This window comes from Pseudochaenichthys georgianus, chromosome 4 (assembly GCF_902827115.2).
Source record: "Pseudochaenichthys georgianus chromosome 4, fPseGeo1.2, whole genome shotgun sequence".
Classification (NCBI taxonomy): domain Eukaryota; kingdom Metazoa; phylum Chordata; class Actinopteri; order Perciformes; family Channichthyidae; genus Pseudochaenichthys; species Pseudochaenichthys georgianus.
The window spans coordinates 1,782,733-1,804,580 of record NC_047506.1 but is presented as its reverse complement, the minus strand read 5'-3'; the positions used below and the strand labels follow the sequence as shown (position 1 = coordinate 1,804,580).

General features: G+C 42.2%; 1 protein-coding gene across 1 annotated transcript; it reads right to left on the bottom strand.

Moving 5' to 3' along the window:
* Nucleotides 1-7,755: 7,755 nt before the first annotated feature.
* LOC117445490 (ribonuclease inhibitor-like) lies at nt 7,756-21,842 on the bottom strand. The gene is made up of 10 exons (XM_034081214.2): nt 21,479-21,842; nt 19,332-19,505; nt 18,066-18,239; nt 17,503-17,676; nt 15,162-15,332; nt 14,603-14,773; nt 14,044-14,211; nt 12,400-12,443; nt 12,209-12,236; nt 7,756-12,109 (listed from the first exon to the last, which is right to left on the bottom strand). The coding sequence occupies exons 1-9, from the start codon at nt 21,751-21,753 to the stop codon at nt 12,223-12,225; spliced, it is 1,365 nt and encodes a 454-aa protein (XP_033937105.2). The 5' UTR covers nt 21,754-21,842; the 3' UTR covers nt 7,756-12,109; nt 12,209-12,222.
* Between the last annotated feature and the right edge of the window lie 6 nt (nt 21,843-21,848).

The window sequence follows — 21,848 nt, the reverse complement described above, 5'->3', positions numbered from 1 at the left end:
CTCCAAACACACCTTGATTGACCTGGCTGTGTGGCATGGAGTATCGTCCTGCTGGAAAAAACAATCCTTTTTGTCAGAGCAGAAGGAAGCACGACTTGTTCCAGGAGAACCTTGTTTCATTCACCAAATGTCACAGTGGGTGCGGGACACCGAGGCTTTTAGGGCCTCTCCAGGTCTCTGTCTAACCATAAGATGACCAGGTGTTGGACATTTGGTTGAGGATGGGTGATTATCTGGGGGGGCTTCAGCACGGCTGAATGTCTTTGTGAAGGACGCATGAATTGAACGACGTACAAGGTTCTCCTGGAACAAATCGTGCTTCCTTCTGCTCTGACAATAAGTCTGACAATAAAGTCACCCAGCAGCCATGTGACAGACTGGTGGAGGGCAGCCAAAACGCATGAAAGCTGTGTTCAAAAAATAATATGAACTGGTTTTCTTTGCATTATTTGAGGTCTGAAAACACTGCATCTTTTTTTGTTATTTTGACCAGTTGTAATTTTCTGCAAATAAATGCTCTAAATAATAATATTTGTATTTGGGAGGGATGTCGGTAGTAAATAGAACAAATCAAACATGTACATTTGACTTAAACACATACCTATAACTAGTAAAACCAGAGAAACTGATGATTTAGCAGTGGTAGCATTTTTTTGTAGAGCTGTATGTATTTGTACATATAGATACACTTTTATTTTACTTTATTTTTCAAAGCATTTCATTTTAAAATGTATTAATAATAACAAATATATTTGGTAAAAGATGTTTTAATTTTAAGTGAAGAAATGTTGGTGATGAAAAAAGGTTCATTAAAAATGAGGTAAATGCTTAAATCCAAGCTGTTGAGTCTGTTGTCCTTTTTTATTTGAAGAAATCCCATTGACTCTTCAGTTTGAATCTGTGTCTAATATTCACTTTTGAGGCAAAACGTATAAATTGTCAGTATATTCAATTCTTTAGAGGTGGCACAGTGGTTAGTGCGCGCGGCCTACTAGGTGGGTTCGAATCCCAAGCCCTCCGTATCTTACAGGCAATGTCTTATCCTCTTCTTCCAACTTCACACTCTGGAATAATGGCACTCTGGTCAAAAACATCTTTTTACAAGAATTTGAAATATCTGCAAATTAAAAGTCCTTGTCAATTTTGGACTCTCAACTGGTACAGAAATCCTGTAAAACATTTGCAGGCCACACAATAGCAGCATCTTAGGGAGCTCATTCCTTTGTCATTGGTGAGAGATGTAGGGGCTCTTTCTCCTCAGCTAAAACTGAAAGTGATTTCGACTGTTAACCAACAGAGAGCTGAAAAACTGTCCTGCTCCCTTTATTACAACCAGTCTAACATCAAGAATGCTTTTGTGTATGGTTAGAGACCTGTTAAATCTGGGTGGTTCACAAATAAGGTATTGTTCGGGTAGTGTGTGTGTAAAATGCCCAGTTATACCTGATGTCCTTATAACTAAGGTATTGTTAGGGTAGTGTGTGTGTATAAAATGCCCAGTTATACCTGATGTCCTTATAACTAAGGTATTGTTAGGGTAGTATGTGTATGTGTGTGTACCAGATGTCCTTATAACTACATGTACGGTATTATTAGGTGTGTGTGTGTGTGTGTGTGTGTGTGTGTGTGTGTGTGTGTGTGTGTAAAATCTCCAGTTATACCAGATGTCCTTATAACTAAGGTATTATTAGGCTAGTGTGTGTGTATAAAATGTCATTGTGCCGTTGTACGTCATTACGCCGAACACGTAAAACACTCCTCTAAATTTGTTAGCCCTGTTCTGCTTGAAAGCAAGTCCCTGCCTCCTGCAAACTGTTCAAACAAACACTTCAACTTGTTCCATTTAGAGTCTGTAGCTTTGAATATGGATCTTAAGTTGGCGAGACGTGGAAGCAGCGACCCTGCTGTAGTTCGTTTATAGCATAACGTTACTGCAACTCAATCAACTTAATATTCACTTGTCCACTAAAAAGACAGCGTTTCTCAATATTTCACTTCCTTCCATGATCGTTTTAGGCTGCGCAGGTTCTATCATATGTCGAAGTCTCTGTCAGAATAAAATCCTCTGTCACTTTTCAATGACAGCCGACTGGTAAAGAGATTGTCAGAAATACTTGTATTGTCCATCGCAAAATCCCTGCATATGGTTATTAAAAACAGGTGTTTGTCATCAAAGCAACAAGAAAAAAGCTGCATATCTTGATGTTCAGGTCTCTGAACACTGAGGTCTGTGAACATGTGAAAGTGGTCTGCTCTTTGTACCATTGCTCTCCTAAGTTAAATACTTTTTTCTGTTCAACATTTAAAATAAACAGAAGTATTGGGCTACTTTTTCAGTAACAAAATATTGCGCAACACATGTTTGAGGATAATGTCCAGTGAAACCATTATTGTCCTCATGAGTACAGGTTTTCTACAATTCTGTGTGTGTGTATATTGTCCAGATATACCATTGTGGTTCTCCTAATCGCTATAACCGGCCCGCTCTCGTCTATCCCACGTGCTCCACTGAGATCCAGCACCTAGTTTCAGGCGGCCTGTGGAACTGCCAGTCAGCTGTTCCTAAGGCTGACTTCATCTCTGGCTCCGCCTCCCTGCAGTCTCTGGATTTCCTTGCTCTCACTGAGACGTGGATTACTCCATCCAACACATCCACCCCAGCAGCTCTCTCCACAGCATATTCCTTCTCCCATACACCCAGACCCACTGGCAGAGGAGGTGGCACTGGTCTCCTGCTCTCTCCCAAATGGAGCTTTTCCCTCTTCAAGCTACCTAACTTCACTCCTTCCACCTTTGAATTCCATGCCGTCACTGTGACCCATCCTATACAACTGACCATTGTTGTTCTCTACCGTCCACCAGGAGCCTTGGGGGACTTCTTGGATGAATTAGATCATCTCCTCTCACACATCCCTGAAACTGGCCCTCCCGCTGTACTTCTCGGAGACTTCAACCTCCAGACGGGGAAGATAGACGAACTAACATCTCTGTTAACCACCTTTGCTTTCTCACTGTCTCCGTCCCCACCGACTCATAAAGCTGGCAATGTCCTCGATCTCATATTCTCAAGGAACTGCGCTACTTCTAACCTCTCTGTAAACCCGCTCCACACCTCCGATCATTTCTTCATTTCATTCTCTCTACCCCTTTCCAAACATAACAAACTAATCTCTTCTCATCCTGCACTTGTCCGCCGTAACCTTCGTTCCCTCTCCCCCTCTACCTTTGCCTCCTCGGTGCTCTCAGCCCTCCCTTCCTCTGACTCGTTCCAACTCCTGCCTCCAAACTCTGCTGCAGAAACTCTCCTCTCTACTCTCTCATCCTCTCTGGACTCTCTCTGTCCTCTCACATCTCGGCAGGCTCGTCAGTCCCCTCCTGCTCCCTGGCTAAATGATGCACTGCGTGCTAATAGAACCGTCCTTAGGGCAGCAGAGTGGAAATGGTGGAAATCCAAACACCGTGACGACCTCCTAACCTATCAGGCTCTCCTCTTTCTCTGCTTCCATCTCTCAGACAAAAAGCACTTTCTTTCAAGATAAGATCCAATCTTCCTATTCCAATCCTAAAAAACTATTTTCCATCTTCTCCACCCTCTTGGACCCCCCCAAAGCCCCTTCCCCCTCCTCCCTTCTGTCAAGCGACTTTGTTAACCACTTTGAAAAAAAGGTTTACGACATTCGCTCTTCTTTTTCTGACTCACCTCTACTCACCGCCGGATCACCTGAGCCACCTTCAACCGGCACACTAACCTCCTTTTCCCCTCTCTCTCCAAGTGAGGTTCTTACCCTCATTACCTCTGCCCGCCCTACCACCTGTCCTCTGGACCCTATCCCTTCAAACCTCCTTCAGACTATCGCTCCTGATATTCTACCGTTTCTCACCCATTTCATCAACACTTCTCTAACTTCTGGTCACTTTCCAAACAGTCTCAAGGAGGCGAGAGTAAACCCTCTCCTAAAGAAACCCACTCTCAACCCGTCTGATGTTATAAACTACAGGCCTGTCTCTCTCCTCCCGTTCCCGTCTAAAACACTTGAACGCACTGTCTTTAAACAACTCTCCTGTTATCTCCATCAGAAGAACCTTCTGGATCCGCACCAGTCTGGTTTCAGGGCAGGTCATTCCACAGAAACTGCTCTCATTGCTGTCACTGAGGAACTGCACACTGCTAAAGCAGCCTCCCTCTCCTCTGTCATCATCCTGTTGGACCTGTCTGCTGCATTCGACACGGTGAATCATCAGATCCTCCTTCGCACTCTCCAAGAACTTGGAGTTTCAGGCTCTGCACTTTCCCTCCTCACCTCATACCTCAAAGACCGCACCTACAGGGTTACTTGGAGAGGGTCTGAGTCCGACCCTTGTCAATTAACTACAGGGGTCCCTCAGGGCTCTGTTCTTGGTCCTCTCCTCTTCTTCCTGTACACAAACTCGCTCGGATCTGTCATTAGCCCGCATGGTTTTTCATACCACTGCTACGCTGACGACACCCAATTAATTCTGTCCTTCCCCCGCTCAGAGACCCAGGTCGTCGCACGCATCTCTGCTTGTTTAGCTGACATCTCTCAGTGGATGTCCGCTCATCATCTCAAGCTCAACCTTGACAAAACTGAAGTGCTTTTCCTTCCGGGAAAAGATTGTCCCTCTCTTGACCTAACTATCAACATCGGCCCCTCTGTTGTTTCCCCGACTCAGACTGCAAGGAATCTGGGTGTTATCCTAGATAACAACCTGTCGTTTACTGCAAACATCGCTGCTACAACCCGCTGCTGCAGATACACGCTTTTCAACATCAGGAAGATACGCCCACAGCTGACCCAGAAATCCACGCAGGTTCTGGTCCAGGCTCTCGTCATCTCACGCCTAGACTACTGCAACTCCCTCCTGGCTGGTCTACCTGCATGTGCCATCCGACCTCTGCAGCTCATCCAGAATGCAGCGGCTCGTCTGGTCTTCAACCTTCCAAAATGTTCCCACACCACGCCGCTCCTCCGCTCCCTCCACTGGCTTCCGGTAACTGCTAGAATCCACTTCAAGACACTGGTACTTGCGTACCATGCTGCGAATGGATCTGGCCCTTCCTACATCCAGGACATGGTTGAACCGTACACCCCAGCACGTGCACTACGCTCTGCATCAGCCAAACGACTCGCTGCACCCTCGCTGCGAGGGGGACCCAAGTTCCCATCAGCAAAAACACGTGGGTTTGCTATCCTGGCTCCAAAATGGTGGAATGAGCTCCCCATTGACATCAGGACAGCAGAAAGCTTACACACCTTCCGGCGCAGACTGAAAACTCATCTCTTTCGACTCCACTTCGAGCGATAGAATGACTAACAAAGATCTGCTAACAGAGCACTTATATACTAATAAAGGACTGGCTTAGCCAGTTGAGCAGCACTTGAAACGATTGGCTCTTTGAAACCTGATGTTCTTATATGATTCTGTTTTCCTCAAGGTTGTGTCTTCCTGGTCGAATGTACTTATTGTAAGTCGCTTTGGATAAAAGCGTCAGCTAAATGCAATGTAATGTAATGTAATAACTCAGGGACTTGCTTTGTGTATGGGTGTGTATGGGCAGGGGCGCCGACAGGGATTTTGGGCCCCATGAAAAGATATCACATTGGTTACATAACATTTTTTTTCTTAATGTTCTCTAAATGGTTTGGGCCCCTGTCAGTCACGGGCCCTTTGAATCGTCCTAACTTTGCACCCCCTTACGGCGCCGCTGTGTATGGGTAATGTCCAGCTAATCCAGAGGGGTTCTCATAAGTCATAATTGTGTCAGGAAACGCCCACACACCCGTCCTCTAGAATTTCAGGTCTTCAGATCTCTACACTCTTTTACCAAAACTGAATTATAAATAGTCAGAAATGTAGCTGCATTTTTTATGATCAGTTCAAGCACTCTGCTGTCTCTCTACGGCAAAGGGAAAGGTGGGTCCCCATAAGTCAGTGTTTGAACTGGTACGAGGAAAAAGTCCTGACAAACCACCCATACCTGTGTGTGTGTGTGTGTGGAGGAAGTGAAGTAAAACACTGCGACCTGGACTCACGGTGCTTAAAATGAGAGCAGTGTGTGTGACGGACGTTAGAGCACACACACTGGGGCTGGAAAATCACTCACAATGTATGTCGTGAAACATACTCTCAATGTAGAATTCTAATTAAATACATTGGTTTTCAGCTTTACTCAATTATTGTAAGTACAACTTTGTGGTATTTGTATTTCCATCTCCTGCTACATAAAACTCCTACTCCACTACATTTTCTTCCACCTCTGCACAAAGCTACATCACAATGTCCTGTAAGTGCGTGCATAATGCAAACACTGTAAGGTAGCACCAACGTGTGACATTAGATGTTCATGACCTTTTTTACAGCTGATGCATCACACACACACACACACACACACACACACACAGACAGACACACACACACAGAGGTCTAGACAGGATCTGTTTTCCCGGAATAAAGCAGCCTCTGTTTGCAGTGTGTGGAAATTCATGTTTTCTGACGTGGCTCACAATGTTTTTGACCTTATGACCTGGGTTACTGTCAGTGTACTTATACATTATATGTATATTTATCATATAGTATTTGTTATTTTTACATTGTATAAACATTAGCTCTAGAGGATTAATAAAGTACGTCTTCTTTTTTCTATTTTACAGAAGTGTAGTACTCAGATCTCAAACTTGATTAAAGTAACGCTCAAGTGTAAAAATAAATATGACTACAAGTAAAAGACTCACATTCAACATTTTACTCAAAGGTCACCTATCATGCTATTTTTAGGCAATAACATAGGTCTCAGATATATAAATATATAAAAAAAGCATGTCTATGAAGTGATTTGCTCAAAATACCAAACAGATCACCCATTCTAGCCATGCCTCATATCCCTCTATTTCACTTCCTGTTTCAAAAGTGCTGATTTGGGTATACATTTAAATAAAAGAGGAGGGGTCTGAGCTCATGCGGGACCCGGCAGCTACTGTCTAAACTAAATGCTGCCGTGATGAAACGCCATATCATGGATTATCAAGGATCTGAAACAGTATGGAGCTCAAAGGCTTTCTCTCTTGCCGGTTATACCACAAGCTGAGTTCCTTTCTACTTCCTGCTTCTTCACACACATGCTCTCCAGTACAGGTTAGCTCTGAGTGTTAGCGATGCTAATGTAAACACTGGCCATATTACGTCCAAAACAGTCGGGCATTGTTTCTGATGGCAACGTTTCTGATTGGGTAGATAGATATTATGTCATATCGGACGCAAATCTGGATCAGCTCCGTTGTTCCCTCGTTTTTAGAGATTTGGGTACGGAGGAAAAGAGAGAGGGTTTTATTTTCTGACGCTGCGTGAGTTCCCTGACACACCGGGGACACATTGATGTATAAAAGACATAAAAAAGTGCATTTTGCATGATAGGTCCCCTTTACAGGGTTCTTACACCTTTTCCAAAGTCAAATTCAAGCATTTTCAAGGTGCATTTCAAGCTTTTCAAGCATCTTACAGCTGCTGTAAATTACATATTTATGTACACATACTTATCCTCAGATGATTATTTTCCTACCTCACATTAAATCAGATGTTCTTTATGCTATAAACAACCAAATGTGTGTTTCGTGATAGCCTTCTACGTGAGGATGATAAGTTAAAGAAAAAGAAAACAAAGTGTAATATTTCAAAATGAGTAAGTAGACTGCGCATCCCATATAACCTGGCTGAGCCAATATACAACAATCCACCATATCACTTTTCAATACATTCTTTATTAACACGTGTGAGGTCCTTATCAGGGGCGGATCTAGACAAATATTCATGGGGTGGCAGGAGCATTTGAGGGGTGGCATCCCCTGGCAGAAATATATGCTGATTTAATCGCAGTCATATCAATCAATGTTAACTTGGAAAGCCACACTTTTGAGATTTTAACTCAATAACAAAGGTGACATTATTGTGGCACATCAGCAAAGCCTTACATATAAATATATAAGGTGGCAGACATCATTTAATGAATTTTAACTGAACAATAACTGAATGAGTTTGTTTCACTCTTAGACCAGCAGGGGTACCACATCTATGCAGACTGCTAATAAGTACATTAATTAACTGTCTCATCGATGTCTGTCTGTATGAATATGATACTATTAACAATCAAATTATTCCTATCGGCTGTCAATCAATGTTATGATTCACATATTCAGTGTTATTATTAAATAAACTATATTTTTTGGAGGAGTTAATGATGAATGTTCCTCAAGATGCTTGCTCACCCTCCTTCAAATTTGAAAGACAAGTAATTAATATCATAAATCAAAATAATCAAAAGATTGAAAAGGAACAGTTCAGCGCCCCACAACTTCATTACAAAACAGTTACAACCTTGACTTTACATCAGAAAGAACAAACAAATCGGTCAAAATGTTCGGTAATAATTAGGGATGCTCCGATCGATCGGCCGCCGGTCATTAGTTTTAGTTTAGTTTATTTATTTATAGTGCCGTGGACAGTCCCCGTCGATGAACTGTCACAAAAACAGTAAATGGAGCAGCTTTAGCCGACATGGATAATTTCCAGCCGTTGTCCCCGGCCAGATGGTAATAGACACCCTTAAAATTACAATATATCAACAGCATTAGTTATAAGAAAATATATAAAATAAAATAAAAAGGAGGAAAGAGGATAAAAGAGAACAATAAACAACACACGTTACTATATACAGTACTTGTCACATATAGCCCATCACAATCACAGAAGCGAGGGGCAACATCCATGATCACAACATGTAACACAACATGTAACACTCACGCCATACTCAACACAGACTAGTGTGTGCCGGTGTAGTTCTCAGTGAACCATGTTTTTAAGTGAGCTGTGAAGGTGGGATGTGTACGTATGTCTTTGATTTGAGTGGGTAGAGAGTTCCAGTTTTGTATTGCTGAGACCGAGAATGATGACTGACCAAAAGTACTCTTCCTGAATGGGACTGATAGGTCGCCACGTGTGGAGCTTCTCGTGGTCCGTCTGGTGTTACGTTGAGTAACCAATGAGCTAAGAGGGGGAGGGGCTGTATTGTGCAGGATTTTGTAAACCAGAACGATGTTCCTATACTTTATTATCGGCCGATATTCACTCTTACGGAGCGTCCACACTACAGCTTCAAAAAAAGCTTGGAGCTGGGCGTGTCTGGAGCTTGGGGATTTTATTCAAGCAACACGACCAACAACCAATCACATGAATCTCCCGCCCCCGACATACAAAGCAAAAAACCCCGGGGATTTTATGGGAGCAATATATATATATATATATAAACTCCCCAAACAGGCGAAAACCTACCAGTTTCACCCACTGTCTCTGCCACCTCCCTCCATGCCTGGTTCCTCCGGTTTGTATCCCGGTAGGTGAAGAGGGTCTGGTCATACAAAACCGGGTGATTGCTACGGCGATAGTTAGTTTCTCCTCCATCTTTTTTTGAAATATAGAAATGAACGGCGGGATATCTCTCCCAGCTTAGGCGCGGTTTGATTGGCTACGGCTTCAGCTGTCAGATTTTCAGAAACGGGATTTGATTGGCTGGCGCTGGCTACTCCGGCGTCTCCGGCGGAGACGGACCGCTCTGCTACCCACAATTCAGTTCGGCGAAAAAGCGAGGCAACGTGACGTCACCCCATTGAAAGTGAATGGGCAGATTGGAGTTTTCGACGCTGTCGACGCTGTAGTGTAGACGGGCCGTCAATGGTTGTATCGGTGCTCTCTATAAAGGCCGATCAGGAGAGCTGGATCTGATCAATATGGACATAAATGTGAGTTAAGTGTAACCGGACGAGAGAGAGATCAGATCAGCTGCTGAGTCTGACAGAGACACGCAGCTCTGCATGATCACCTGAAGCCCCACCCTCTGTTTAGCGAGCCGCATGAAAAACTGACGGGCTGTCGAGAGAGAGAGAGAGAGAGAGAGAGGCTCCGTTTCTCCCGTGTTATTATCCAAAGTTAATGTAAACTTTTGAATAATGTACTTCATCTGCTACAAGTAGTTTATTTGAATGTAATAATTATGTTGTATCATTTGTTGAAAAATGAATCTGAATTTTTCGATCTGTTGCGATTATAAACTGAAGCAATATAAAAATGACTCCCATTAACTGAGTTTTAAACATCAGCATATCCGGTCATAGTCCGGTAATTACCTGCTAACGGTAACAGGGTTCCCACGCTTGCCTTGCAATTTTTTTCCATGCTACCTCCTGATTTTCCAGGTACCATATTAAGTGATGATCTATAGGCCCCTGAAGCTTGTGAAGTGTGACCTGACCATCTTTATGACCCAGCGAATCTCTGCTTCAAATACAGCTTGGCTTGAAAAAAATGTTTTCCCCTGAGCTCCAGAGCCTTTTTCCGTAGGCTGTTCACTGCTGGTACTGGGCACCTGACTGTCACTTTCGATATCCTGGCTTGTTGGGCCGCTTCTTCCCTCTCCTGTTTTTGTAGTCAAGAAATCTGTCATTCTTCTTTCATTATTTAGCTGCCTAACTTGGTGTGGGTTTGTCCTTTTGAATGGCTCTTGAGGGAAGCGACCCCCATATTGCTGATGTCAAATGACTTGCGGCAAACTTGCAATAAGTCTTGTGGACATCTCCTCCTGGTACCTCTCCAATCCAGTCCTTGTATTGAGAGTCATCTTTCCAATGTGACTTGAATCTGCCGCGTGTCATTGTCACTCACTCCCGTAATGCATCACACATTTGAGATTATGAGTCTTACTAATGAACCTACAAGGGGAAACATAAGGCTAGTTCCCCTGTGGTTCCTCAGTGCAGCAACCCCACTAGTAAGCTTAGCTTAACAGTATAGATGTATAGAATCAGTCATGGCATGATCAATGATTTTTCAAAAATGTCTCACCCCAAATGTTCCTATTTTCTAGTATAATGTTTTTTAAGAAAAAAATGAAAAATCACAAAATAGCTAAAAGTAGATATAAGAATGAATGTTACAAAATGTATTAAGACTAGACTATTTATGTCAACTAGTATAGAAGTAATGTCACAGCCTAATGTGAAAATGTATTGGTAGTTAGCTAGCAATGCAAGCTAGCCAACACTAGCTAATTAGTTAGCAAACTGAATGTTGGCTAGCAAGATTGCACTCCATGTGCTTGCTTACCATCATTAACAAATCCAAATTCAAAACAAACTCAAGTTGCTAGCTAGTTAGCAAGATTGCACTGCTTACTAACTAACGTTGATAAACCCAAGTTTACCACAGTTAAACACAGCTACTTACATTTGAGGATAAACTTGCATAAGAAGTTTCACTGTAGATGTCAAGGCTCCCGTGTTGGCTGGGAAATGCATGTATTTGACCCTTCTATTGAGATCGCGAGTAACGTTATTATTCCTGAAGTCCACCAATCCGAAACTATACTTTTAAAGTCCATATCACCAAGTTGCCTGCATCAAATTCCAACATCCAATATACCATATAGGATGCCAAGAGCATGCTCTACAACATGGGGTCATCCATTTCTATCTACAGTAAATGCTGTTCACATGTAAAGTGTTTTTATAAACTCATCTTAATTCTGTTTCATTTTATTACTATTTTACACCTCATCCAATAACAATTTCCAGGACAACTGTTTCTATTTCCATGTAAGTGTTCACTTTTGCTCAGTTTCCATGACTTCTCCATACCTGGAAAATGAAAAAATTAATTCCATGTTTTCCATGTTTTCCAGGTACCGTGGGAACCCTGGGTAACTCTGCTACACAATTCTTATTATTATTGTTGAAACATGACCGGTAAGTTTCAAATTCGTCCGGTAAAATAAATTGTGTTGGGGCAGGTAAAGGCGGGGCTCGAAGCTAACCTGAAGAAGAGTGAGTTGGGGTATCTGGGGTCGATGGAGTCTCCTCTTTGATGCCGGGATGGGTGGGAGGTGGTGGGTTAGTACAAGTACATCAAGTACAATTGATTGTTTTTGTTCATTTAATATTGAGGAGAGCCAACAGGAAGTCTCTCATCAGCTGCAGTCGTCTTCTTCATTTTCCAAAATGCCTCCACGCTCCTCTGTACGTCTCAAACTCGCCCCGTGATGAATAAACTGAGAACAAATAAAACCTGAGCTTACAGATTTGTCTGGAACACCAGAAAAACGTGTTGAAACCTCAATAAATAAACTTCACACGGTATGACCTCTCACCTTTCTGTGTGTCTTCACTTCCTGTCATCTGAGAGGAGAAGGAGAGAGAGAGAGAATTATGATGATGATAAAACAAAGAGAAACAGCCAGAATGATGAAGAGAGAAACATGAGTGTTGTTTTCCTCTGAGGCCACGCTCCATTAAAGAGTTTCATATCTGGATGAATGGAGGGTATGGTTTCAGTACTCACAGGTCTTCTGGATCGTGGCTCTGATCGTCTCACCTCCTCTGATCCTGTAGGGATGAACACAATCCAACAGTTTGAGATCCAGTTTAAAATAAGTGTTTGTTCTTTGAGTCAGCTTCAGAGTCCTGATCTCACGCTTTACATCCCATCATATATTCTCTGCAAACACTACGACTGCCACAGCTCTCAGCTGCATGACAGGAAGTAACCAGTCATTGGTCTAGAACAGGGGGGTCCAAACTTTTTTCCACCGAGGGCCACATACAGAAAAATATATAAAGGTCTGGGCCGCTCTCGAGAGGTATGTTGCCTCATAAGTTAAAGGGGACCTATCATGCAAAATGCACTTTTGTACGTCTTTTATACATGAAGTAAGTAAGTAAGTAAAACTTTATTTATATAGCACCCTTCTCAACACGGATGTACAACATGTGTCCCCGGTGTTCCAGGGAACTCACCAAGTGTCCGAAAACACAACCCTCTCTCTTTTCCTCCGTACCCAAAACTCTAAAAACGGGGCTGCAACGGAGCTGATCCAGACTGATACAGATTTGAAATATCTCTGACAGGACGGAGGAGCTCCGCCTATATGGCCAACTCTCCACCAATCAGGGGAATGAGAGGTTGCCGTGGCATGGCAACAGCATGGTAACAGCATGGTAACAGCATGGTAACAGCATGGTAACAGCATGGTAACATCATGGTAACAGCATGGTAACATCATGGTAACATGAAGCTCATAACTCGGCCCCCTCCTTTGCAGGGGGGCGTGGTCAGCTGCAGCTCATGCAAAGACAGGGTGGAGGAGAGCAAAATGAGGCATGGCTAAAATGCATGATCTGTTTGGTATATTGAAAAAGAAAATGTATAAATATACCTTATATAGGTATGGCCCTACAATATATTATTCAAATATAGCATGATAGGTTCCCTTTAAGTTATAAGTCAGAAAACTCAATCAAATGAAGGTAAAGGACGCTTGTTACTTGAGGATGCTTTAAGAAACAAAACAGCTCACAGCTCTCCAGAGGGTTTACTGTATTCTGTTAGCAGCTCATTCCTTAAAGCAGGAGCTTCAGATTGATTATAATCACAGGAAATATGAAGGGTTTATTTCACGCTTGTTATAACAATAAGTTATTGGGCTTTTTTCTTATCAAGTAGATTTGTTAGAAAATGTTTTCAGCTTTAATTGACTGGATTTATTTTAAAGGTGGGCTCATTAACACATGGATACTACTGTGTAATATATGTTTACATATATATTTAAGAAGTACAATACAATACAAGACAAGCAGAAGTTTCCTTTGTGGGCCATATTCCATTATACTTTCAGAATTTGCTGAGGACCGATTCCGAGGGCCGCATTTGGCCCCCGGGCCGCAGTTTGGACACCCTTGGGCTAGAAACTAAAAACATCCCATAAGAACAGACTACCTTTCCCGCTCTTCTGTAAAACCCCATATGTCTGTTAGAGAGTTGATACTAAAGTGTGGCTTTGCATTTCCAGCTGGCCTTCTATAGTTGATGGAAGAATGAAGGAGCCTGCAGTCAGTGGGTAACATCACTGATCTGTTTCCCCAGTGAGAGAAACACCTCCCTGTGTTTCATACAATACTGCTGAACCAGCAGAGACCCCTCACTGACCTGAGGGTCTCCAGTCTGCAGTCTGGACTCTTCAGAAGATCTCTCAGCAGCTTCTCTGAATCCTGCAGAGCGTTGAAACTCAGGTCCAGATCTCTCAGATGGATGTTGGACTTCAGAGCTGAGGCCAGAGCAGAACAGCTGATCTCTGACAAGCTGCAGCTCCACAGACTGAATAAAGAAAACATGATGAGGATACAAATCAGTTTATAATCAGATGTTATTCAACATTGAAATGAATGGGAACAAAAACATGTCTTCTTCAGAAAGTCAACTTTATCCTGTAAAACTAATATTACTTCAGATGAACTTTATTCAGACGTTATCGTTTACTAAATATTAAAAACATAGATTTACTTTTAACAACTAACATCTATTACAGTTCCTTTAAGAATCAGTCAGCATTTATCTCTGCAGTTCTTACTTTAGTACCTACAAATGAAAGTATGAATAAAAGAACATTTATAACTGAATGGATGTAAGTTAATGACGTAGAAGAATCAGGTTGAATAACTAATGAAACATGAGATCTCCAGCAGGAACAGAGAGTCAGTGAACTGACCTGAGGGTCTCCAGTCTGCAGTCTGGACTCTCCAGAAGATCTCTCAGCAGCTCCACTCCTGAATCCTTCAGATCGTTGAAACTCAGGTCCAGATCTCTCAGATGGAGGTTGGACTTCAGAGCTGAGGCCAGAGCAGAACAGCTGATCTCTGACAAACTGCAGCTCCACAGACTGAATAAAGAAAACATGAGGATACAAATCAGTTTATAATCAGATGTTATTCAACATTGAAATGAATGGGAACAAAAACATGTCTTCTTCAGAAAGTCAACTTTATCCTGTAAAACTAATATTACTTCAGATGAACTTTATTCAGACGTTATCGTTTACTAAATATTAAAAAGATAGATTTACTTTTAACAACTAACATCTATTACAGTTCCTTTAAGAATCAGTCAGCATTTATCTCTGCAGTTCTTACTTTAGTACCTACAAATGAAAGTATGAATAAAAGAACATTTATAACTGAATGGATGTAAGTTAATGACGTAGAAGAATCAGGTTGAATAACTAATGAAACATGAGATCTCCAGCAGGAACAGAGAGTCAGTGAACTGACCTGAGGGTCTCCAGTCTGCAGTCTGGACTCTCCAGAAGATCTCTCAGCAGCTCCACTCCTGAATCCTTCAGATCGTTGAAACTCAGGTCCAGATCTCTCAGATGGAGGTTGGACTTCAGAGCTGAGGCCAGAGCAGAACAGCTGATCTCTGACAAGCTGCAGCTCCACAGACTGAATAAAGAAAACATGATGAGGATACAAATCAGTTTATAATCAGATGTTATTCAACATTGAAATGAATGGGAACAAAAACATGTCTTCTTCAGAAAGTCAACTTTATCCTGTAAAACTAATATTACTTCAGATGAACTTTATTCCGACATTATCGTTTACTAAATATTAAAAACATAGATTTAATTTTCACAACTAACATCTATTACAGTTCCTTTAAGAATCAGTCAGCATTTATCTCTGCAGTTCTTACTTTGGTACCTACAAATGAAAGTATGAATAAAAGAACATTTACAACTGAATGGATGTAAGTTAATGATGTAGAGCAGGGGTCTTCAACTAAAGTTCAACGAGGTCCAGTTAGAGAAAATCTCCCCATGCAAAGGTCCGGTACATCAAACTGTCTAACTTGCTTCATGAATTAGTGTGATATTGAAGTACCTGTAGCTTTATCAACGTCTGCATGTAATCAACAACTGACTGCCAATCAAATAAAGAAAGTACAATTCAAAAACAACAACATTTATTGTCAATTAACATTGAACTCTACAGATATACAGTAAATACTGTGGATATGTGCAATGTTCCTCTCGGGCTGCATTTACAAATAAAATAGAGAAAATAAATAAAATAGCTTTTGAAAATGTGTGCATCTTAAAAGTGCTTCATTTTAGATAAATAAAATAAAGTGTAGCAGCAGCTTGAGTTTCCCTTTTTCCCTCTTATATTGCAGTCCCTCACTCACTTTTTTTTGTTCAGTGCGAGAATTGAGCTGCAGCTTGTCCTGCCAGGAGTTTAAATCTGGGCTGAAATGGTGTCAGGGCCATTCTCACTCACACATGCAGGTGCTGATTGGTTAGCCTCGGTTAGCCTCGGTTAGCCTGCGCTGGAACGATATTTATTTTATGATCCTTGTGGACTGATCATATCGGGCTCTGAGACTGCTTATTTTGTGTGACCTCAGTTCTGACTTGAGAGGGAATGTTTGGTCAAACACTTTGTGTTTTGTCTCATAGTAGCGTTTTGGCACTTTTAAAGAGCGCCACGGTCTCTGAATGAGACACACTGGTTCTGTGCTCCCAGTGGACAGGATGAACATGAATGAGTCCACTCAGGGTTAAAAGCTCTGTTCTCACTGTCCACGTTCCTCTTCTTGGAGAGCGCCATGTGTAATTATTTGTCTCTCCCTGTCTGCCGCTAACTCGCCTGTTCACTCTTCTCTCCCTGTATCACTAATTATTCTCTTCTCTCACTTTCCTCTCCGCGCTCTCATCTGTTCCGGTACGTCCACACAGCAGCTTCAGAAGAATCTTCCACCGCTTCCAACGCTTCTCTGCCCATTGACTTTGAATGGGGATGACGTCACTTTGCCTCGCTTTTCGCCGAACTGCATTGTGGGGGAGCGAAGCGAAGATTTCCAGGATGTCCAGGATTTCCAGGATTCCAAAGTTGAGCAATCTTCAACTTTTGAAGCTGAGCTGGAAGCGTCAGCCAATCAAACACGTTTATGCAAATCTGACAGTAGAAGCGCTAGCCAATCAAACCGCGTGTACGCAGGGAGAACCAGACCGCAGTTCATTTCCTCATATTCCAAACGAGAAATTACGGGAGCAAATCACCCGGTTCTTTACGACCAGAACTATTAACGGGATACAAACCGGAGGAACCAGGCATGGAGGGAGGTGGCAGAGACAGTGGGGGAAACTGGTAGGTTTTCGCCTGTTTGGGGAGTTTATATATATATATATATATATATATTGCTCGCATAAAATCCCCGGGGTTTTTTGCTTTGTATGTCGGGGGCGGGAGATTCATGTGATTGGTTGTTGGTCGCAAAAAATCCCCAAGCTGTCAGACACGCCCAGCTCCAAGATTGTCAAGATTTTTGAAAAGCTGCTGTGTGGACGTACCGTTCTTCTGTGTTTCTCTCCCTGTATCGCTCACTCGTCTCTTTCGCCCCCTGTCGGCGGCGGTTAAAATAGAATCGCCTCGTCAAAATTGAAATCCCCTATTAATGTATTGATTATAGGTCCGGGTCTGTATAGGTCGGTGTCTGGGTCCGGATCCGGACCGCGGTCCGCCTGTTGCCGACCCCTGACGTAGAAGAATCAGGTTGAATAACTAATGAAACATGAGATCTCCAGCAGGAACAGAGAGTCAGTGAACTGACCTGAGGGTCTCCAGTCTGCAGTCTGGACTCTCCAGAAGATCTCTCAGCAGCTCCACTCCTGAGTCCTTCAGAGCATTGTTACTCAGGTACAGATGTCTCAGATGGGAGGGGTTGGACTTCAGAGCTGAGGCCAGAGCAGAACAGCTGATCTCTGACAAGTTGCAGCTCCACAGACTGAATAAAGAAAACATGATGAGGATACAAATCAGTTTATAATCAGATGTTATTCAACATTGAAAAGAATGGGATCAAAAACATGTCTTCTTCAGAAAGTCAACTTTATCCTGTAAAACTAATATTACTTCAGATGAACTTTATTCAGACGTTATCGTTTACTAAATATTAAAAAGATAGATTTACTTTTAACAACTAACATCTATTACAGTTCCTTTAAGAATCAGTCAGCATTTATCTCTGCAGTTCTTACTTTAGTACCTACAAATGAAATTATGAATAAAAGAACATTTACAACTGAATGGATGTAAGTTAATGACGTAGAAGAATCAGGTTGAATAACTAATGAAACATGAGATCTCCAGCAGGAACAGAGTCAGTGAACTGACCTGAGGGTCTCCAGTCTGCAGTCTGGACTCTCCAGAAGATCTCTCAGCAGCTCCACTCCTGAGTCCTTCAGAGCGTTGTTACTCAGGTACAGATCTCTCAGATGGGAGGGGTTGGACTTCAGAGCTGAGGCCAGAGCAGAACAGCTGATCTCTGACAACCTGCAGCTCCTCAGACTGAATAAAGAAAACATGATGTAAGTTTAGAAAACATAGTTCCTGTTTGAAATAACTCCAGGTTTAATAATCTGTTCAGAGTCAAACAGGGTTTTAAAGGTCTCCTATCAGGCTATCTCTAGGCATATATTATGGGTCTTAGATATACACAAATATATGAAAACATGTCTATGATGTGTTTTGCTCAAAATACCAAACAGATCATGCATTTTAGAAATCCCTCATATCCCTCTGCTCCAGCTGTTAGAGCAGGTTCGGGTCCTTAGTTTGAAAAAAGAAAGAAAGGTGGAGCTAATGCCTGATCAGAATTCTACCAGCAGAAACTCAGCTAAATGCTGCTGTGATTAAACTCCATATCATGTTCCAAACCACATCAAGGATTATTTCTGAAACAGTATGGAGCTCAAAATCTTTCTCTCTCAGGTTTACCACAAGGTGAGTTCCTTTCTATTTCCTGCTTCTTCACACACATGCTCTCCAGTACAGGTTAGCTCTGAGGGCTAGCCATGCTAATGTAAACACCGACCATAATACTTCCAGAACACGTCTCATCGTTTCTGACAGCAACTTTTCTGATTGGCCCGTTCGTGTAAAGCCCGCCCACAATTTAGTAATGCCGTCACGACGCAGCAAATCTGGATCAGCTCCGTTGTTCCCCCGTTTTTAGAGATGTGGGTACGGAGGAAAAGAGAGAGGGTTTTGTTTCCTGACACTTTGTGAGTCTCCTGACACCGGGGACACATGATGTAGAAAAGACATCACAAAGGACATTCTGCATGATAGGAGACCTTTAATCTCAGAGATGATGTAGAAACAATCCACTGATAATCTGGAACTTTAACTTTGATGAGATGTTTAACAACTCCTTCATCTCCCTCACAGCTCACCAGTACTGACAGCATCTCCACTGACTCATGGAGCACAGAGTGAGTCTGAGGAAGCTCAAACTCTCTCCCTCACACATTCACCTTCTCTGTGTTACTCTGATCAGTATTCAGTCATTAGCAAAAGTGGAAACAAAACTTTAATGTATTTTTTTCAAATTCAGAAAATAATAAACACAAACAGATGAAGTTCAGTCAGTGAACTGACCTGAGAGCCTCCAGTCTGCAGTTTGGACTCTTTAGTCCAGAACTCAGCAGCTCCACTCCTGAATCCTGCAGAGCGTTGTAACTCAGGTCCAGATCTCTCAGATGGGAAGGGTCCGACTTCAGAGCTGAGGCCACGACTTCACAGTGAGCCTCTGAGAGTCCACAGTGAATAAGTCTATAATAACACATATATTACAACATGTGTTAATAAAAGAGGAAACGTAATGACCTCAAGCATTTGATGAAAAAAATATTTGACATATGTTCTGATTGAGATTTGCTGTTAGTCCATTTTAATAATGATAACAGAGTGTAATGTGTTGTCAGTGTGATCTGATCACATGTCTGTGCTCCTGCTCTCCCTGACTGTTACCAAAGAAACAGAAATGAAATAAATCACTTATATCACACATATTAGAGATGTACATATTGAAATGTTAATTAATATTTAGATGTGAATGATGGATGCTTTGGCTTCTCTGAGCATCTGAACATGTACTGCGCACACAAACACGATGTTCTCACTGTATGAGTATTAAGACATAACTCTGGTATTGGTGGGATATGATATAGATCTTATTTTAAACGCTAAAACATTGTGATAAAAACGTGTGTGTGTTTAATGATAAAGAAACTACTAGAAAGTAAAAATAACTGTAAGTCCTGCTGTGTGGTGTGATCACATGCTGAGAAACCTCTAGAGTCCGTCATGTGTTTGACATGCCGCCTCCATCACTCAATATGAAGAGAGGAACGGTTCAATTGAACTATTATTATAAATAAATTAGTGCTGTCAAAATTATCGCGTTAACGGCGGTAATTACATTTTTGAATTAATTGCGTTAAAATATTTAACGCATTTAACGCATGTGCAGAATGGCCCGCCCCATACGTGCCACCAGTGGCAGCGCCAGGGTATGGCTGGGGTAGGCTACACCCATACCAAGAAATGGCTTCGCCCCACCATGAACAATGATGTTAAAGTAAGCAAAATAAAGTCTCCCAACTCGCGCGGAGTAAATTGCACAGACAGCAGTTAGTAAGGTTGATTTCAGTAGCCACGGTTTTGAACACTTTTGTCACGTAGTGATCGTCTTCTCAATAGAACATCTTTGATAACGGCGTGGTGTTGTTGCAGGAAGTCCCTACGGAGAATACTCTTGCTGTAGTACAGGGCAGAGCCATATAATAGTAATAATATGGCTCTGGTACAGGGGTGCACATAACTGGTACGCAGGTTATGTGCGTAATCTGAAATGCGTACCGTCACTTGTGTCACAAAGCGCATTTGCGTACCGACGTACTTGTGAAGCTTTTCCAGAAGGCGGTTAGATCACCGGACGACAAAGTCGGTCTCCGTGTGCACAGACAGGGCTGCTGTTAACGTCGGTCTGTACAAAGGAACTGTGCCAAAACTACGCCAACCGGCTGCGGAGGGAGACTCCCCCCTTTAATTTCATTTCATTTCAAACCTTTATTTATCCAGATTGGTCCCATTGAGATCATAGATCTCTTTTTCAAGGGAGACCTTCATTGGAGAACTGCGCTAAAACAGCTGATCACAACGTTCACACTTCTGTTTTCCTCAAGGTTGTGTCTTCCTGGTCGAATGTACTTATTGTAAGTCGCTTTGGATAAAAGCGTCAGCTAAATGTAATGTAATGTAATGTAATGTCACGAAGTACTCCACTAGCCCCCCCCCCCTCTGTCGACTTTCCTGAAGTACTCCCCCGTTGATAGAAATCAACACGTAATGAATTAAGACCCCACGGGTTGATGATTGATAGGTGTGTGGGCTGTCTTTCATTTTGACATGCAGAAAAATGTTATAATAAACATAGATACTGTATGTTAAATGGATATATCCGCCTTCTTTCATTTATCTTTCCATTCCCACAACAATATACATAAAGAAATGGCATATTTTGGACATAGTTCGAATGGTGATTAATCATGATTAATTAATTTTTAAGCTGTGATTAATCTGATTAAAAAATGTAATCGTTTGACAGCCCTAAAATAAATAGAAGAACAGTGTTGGTTTATTTTGCTCTCAGTATTTAAACAGCAGACATGTTATAGTGTTTATTTGAATAATTAAACTTCTGATCCACATTAGTTTATAAAGTTAATCACATCTGGACTCACTTGGCCTTCCTGCAGTTCCTCACAGCTGGAATCAGTCTCAGTCGTCCGTCATTTGATGTGTTGTACTTCTCCAGGTCCAACTCATCCATAACCTCCTCTGACATCTGCAGCATGTAGGCCAGAGCAGAGCAGTGGATCTCAGAGAGTACCTTCTCTGATCTGTTCTCTGACTTCAGGAACTCTGTGATCTCCTGATGTACTGAGTGGTCCTTCATCTCTGTCAAACAGTGGAAGATGTTGATGCTCCTGTCAGGAGAGATTTCCCCACTTCTCATCTCCTTCAGGTTGTTGATGGCTCTCTGGATGGCTTCTGGACTGTTGTCTGTGCGACCCAGCAGGCCTCCTAACAGCCTCTGGTTGGACTCCAGAG

Excerpts from the sequence above, each read along its gene's own strand:
- LOC117445490 (XM_034081214.2), bottom strand. The coding sequence starts at position 21,753 with ATGAGAAGTGGGGAAATCTCTCCTGACAGGAGCATCAACATCTTCCAC. Across the intron at positions 19,506-21,478 it reads AGGAACTGCAGGAAGGCCAA|ACTTATTCACTGTGGACTCT; the intron begins GTGAGTCCAGAT and ends GTGTTATTATAG. Across the intron at positions 12,444-14,043 it reads TGCAGACTGGAGACCCTCAG|GATCAGAGGAGGTGAGACGA; the intron begins GTCAGTGAGGGG and ends TCATCCCTACAG.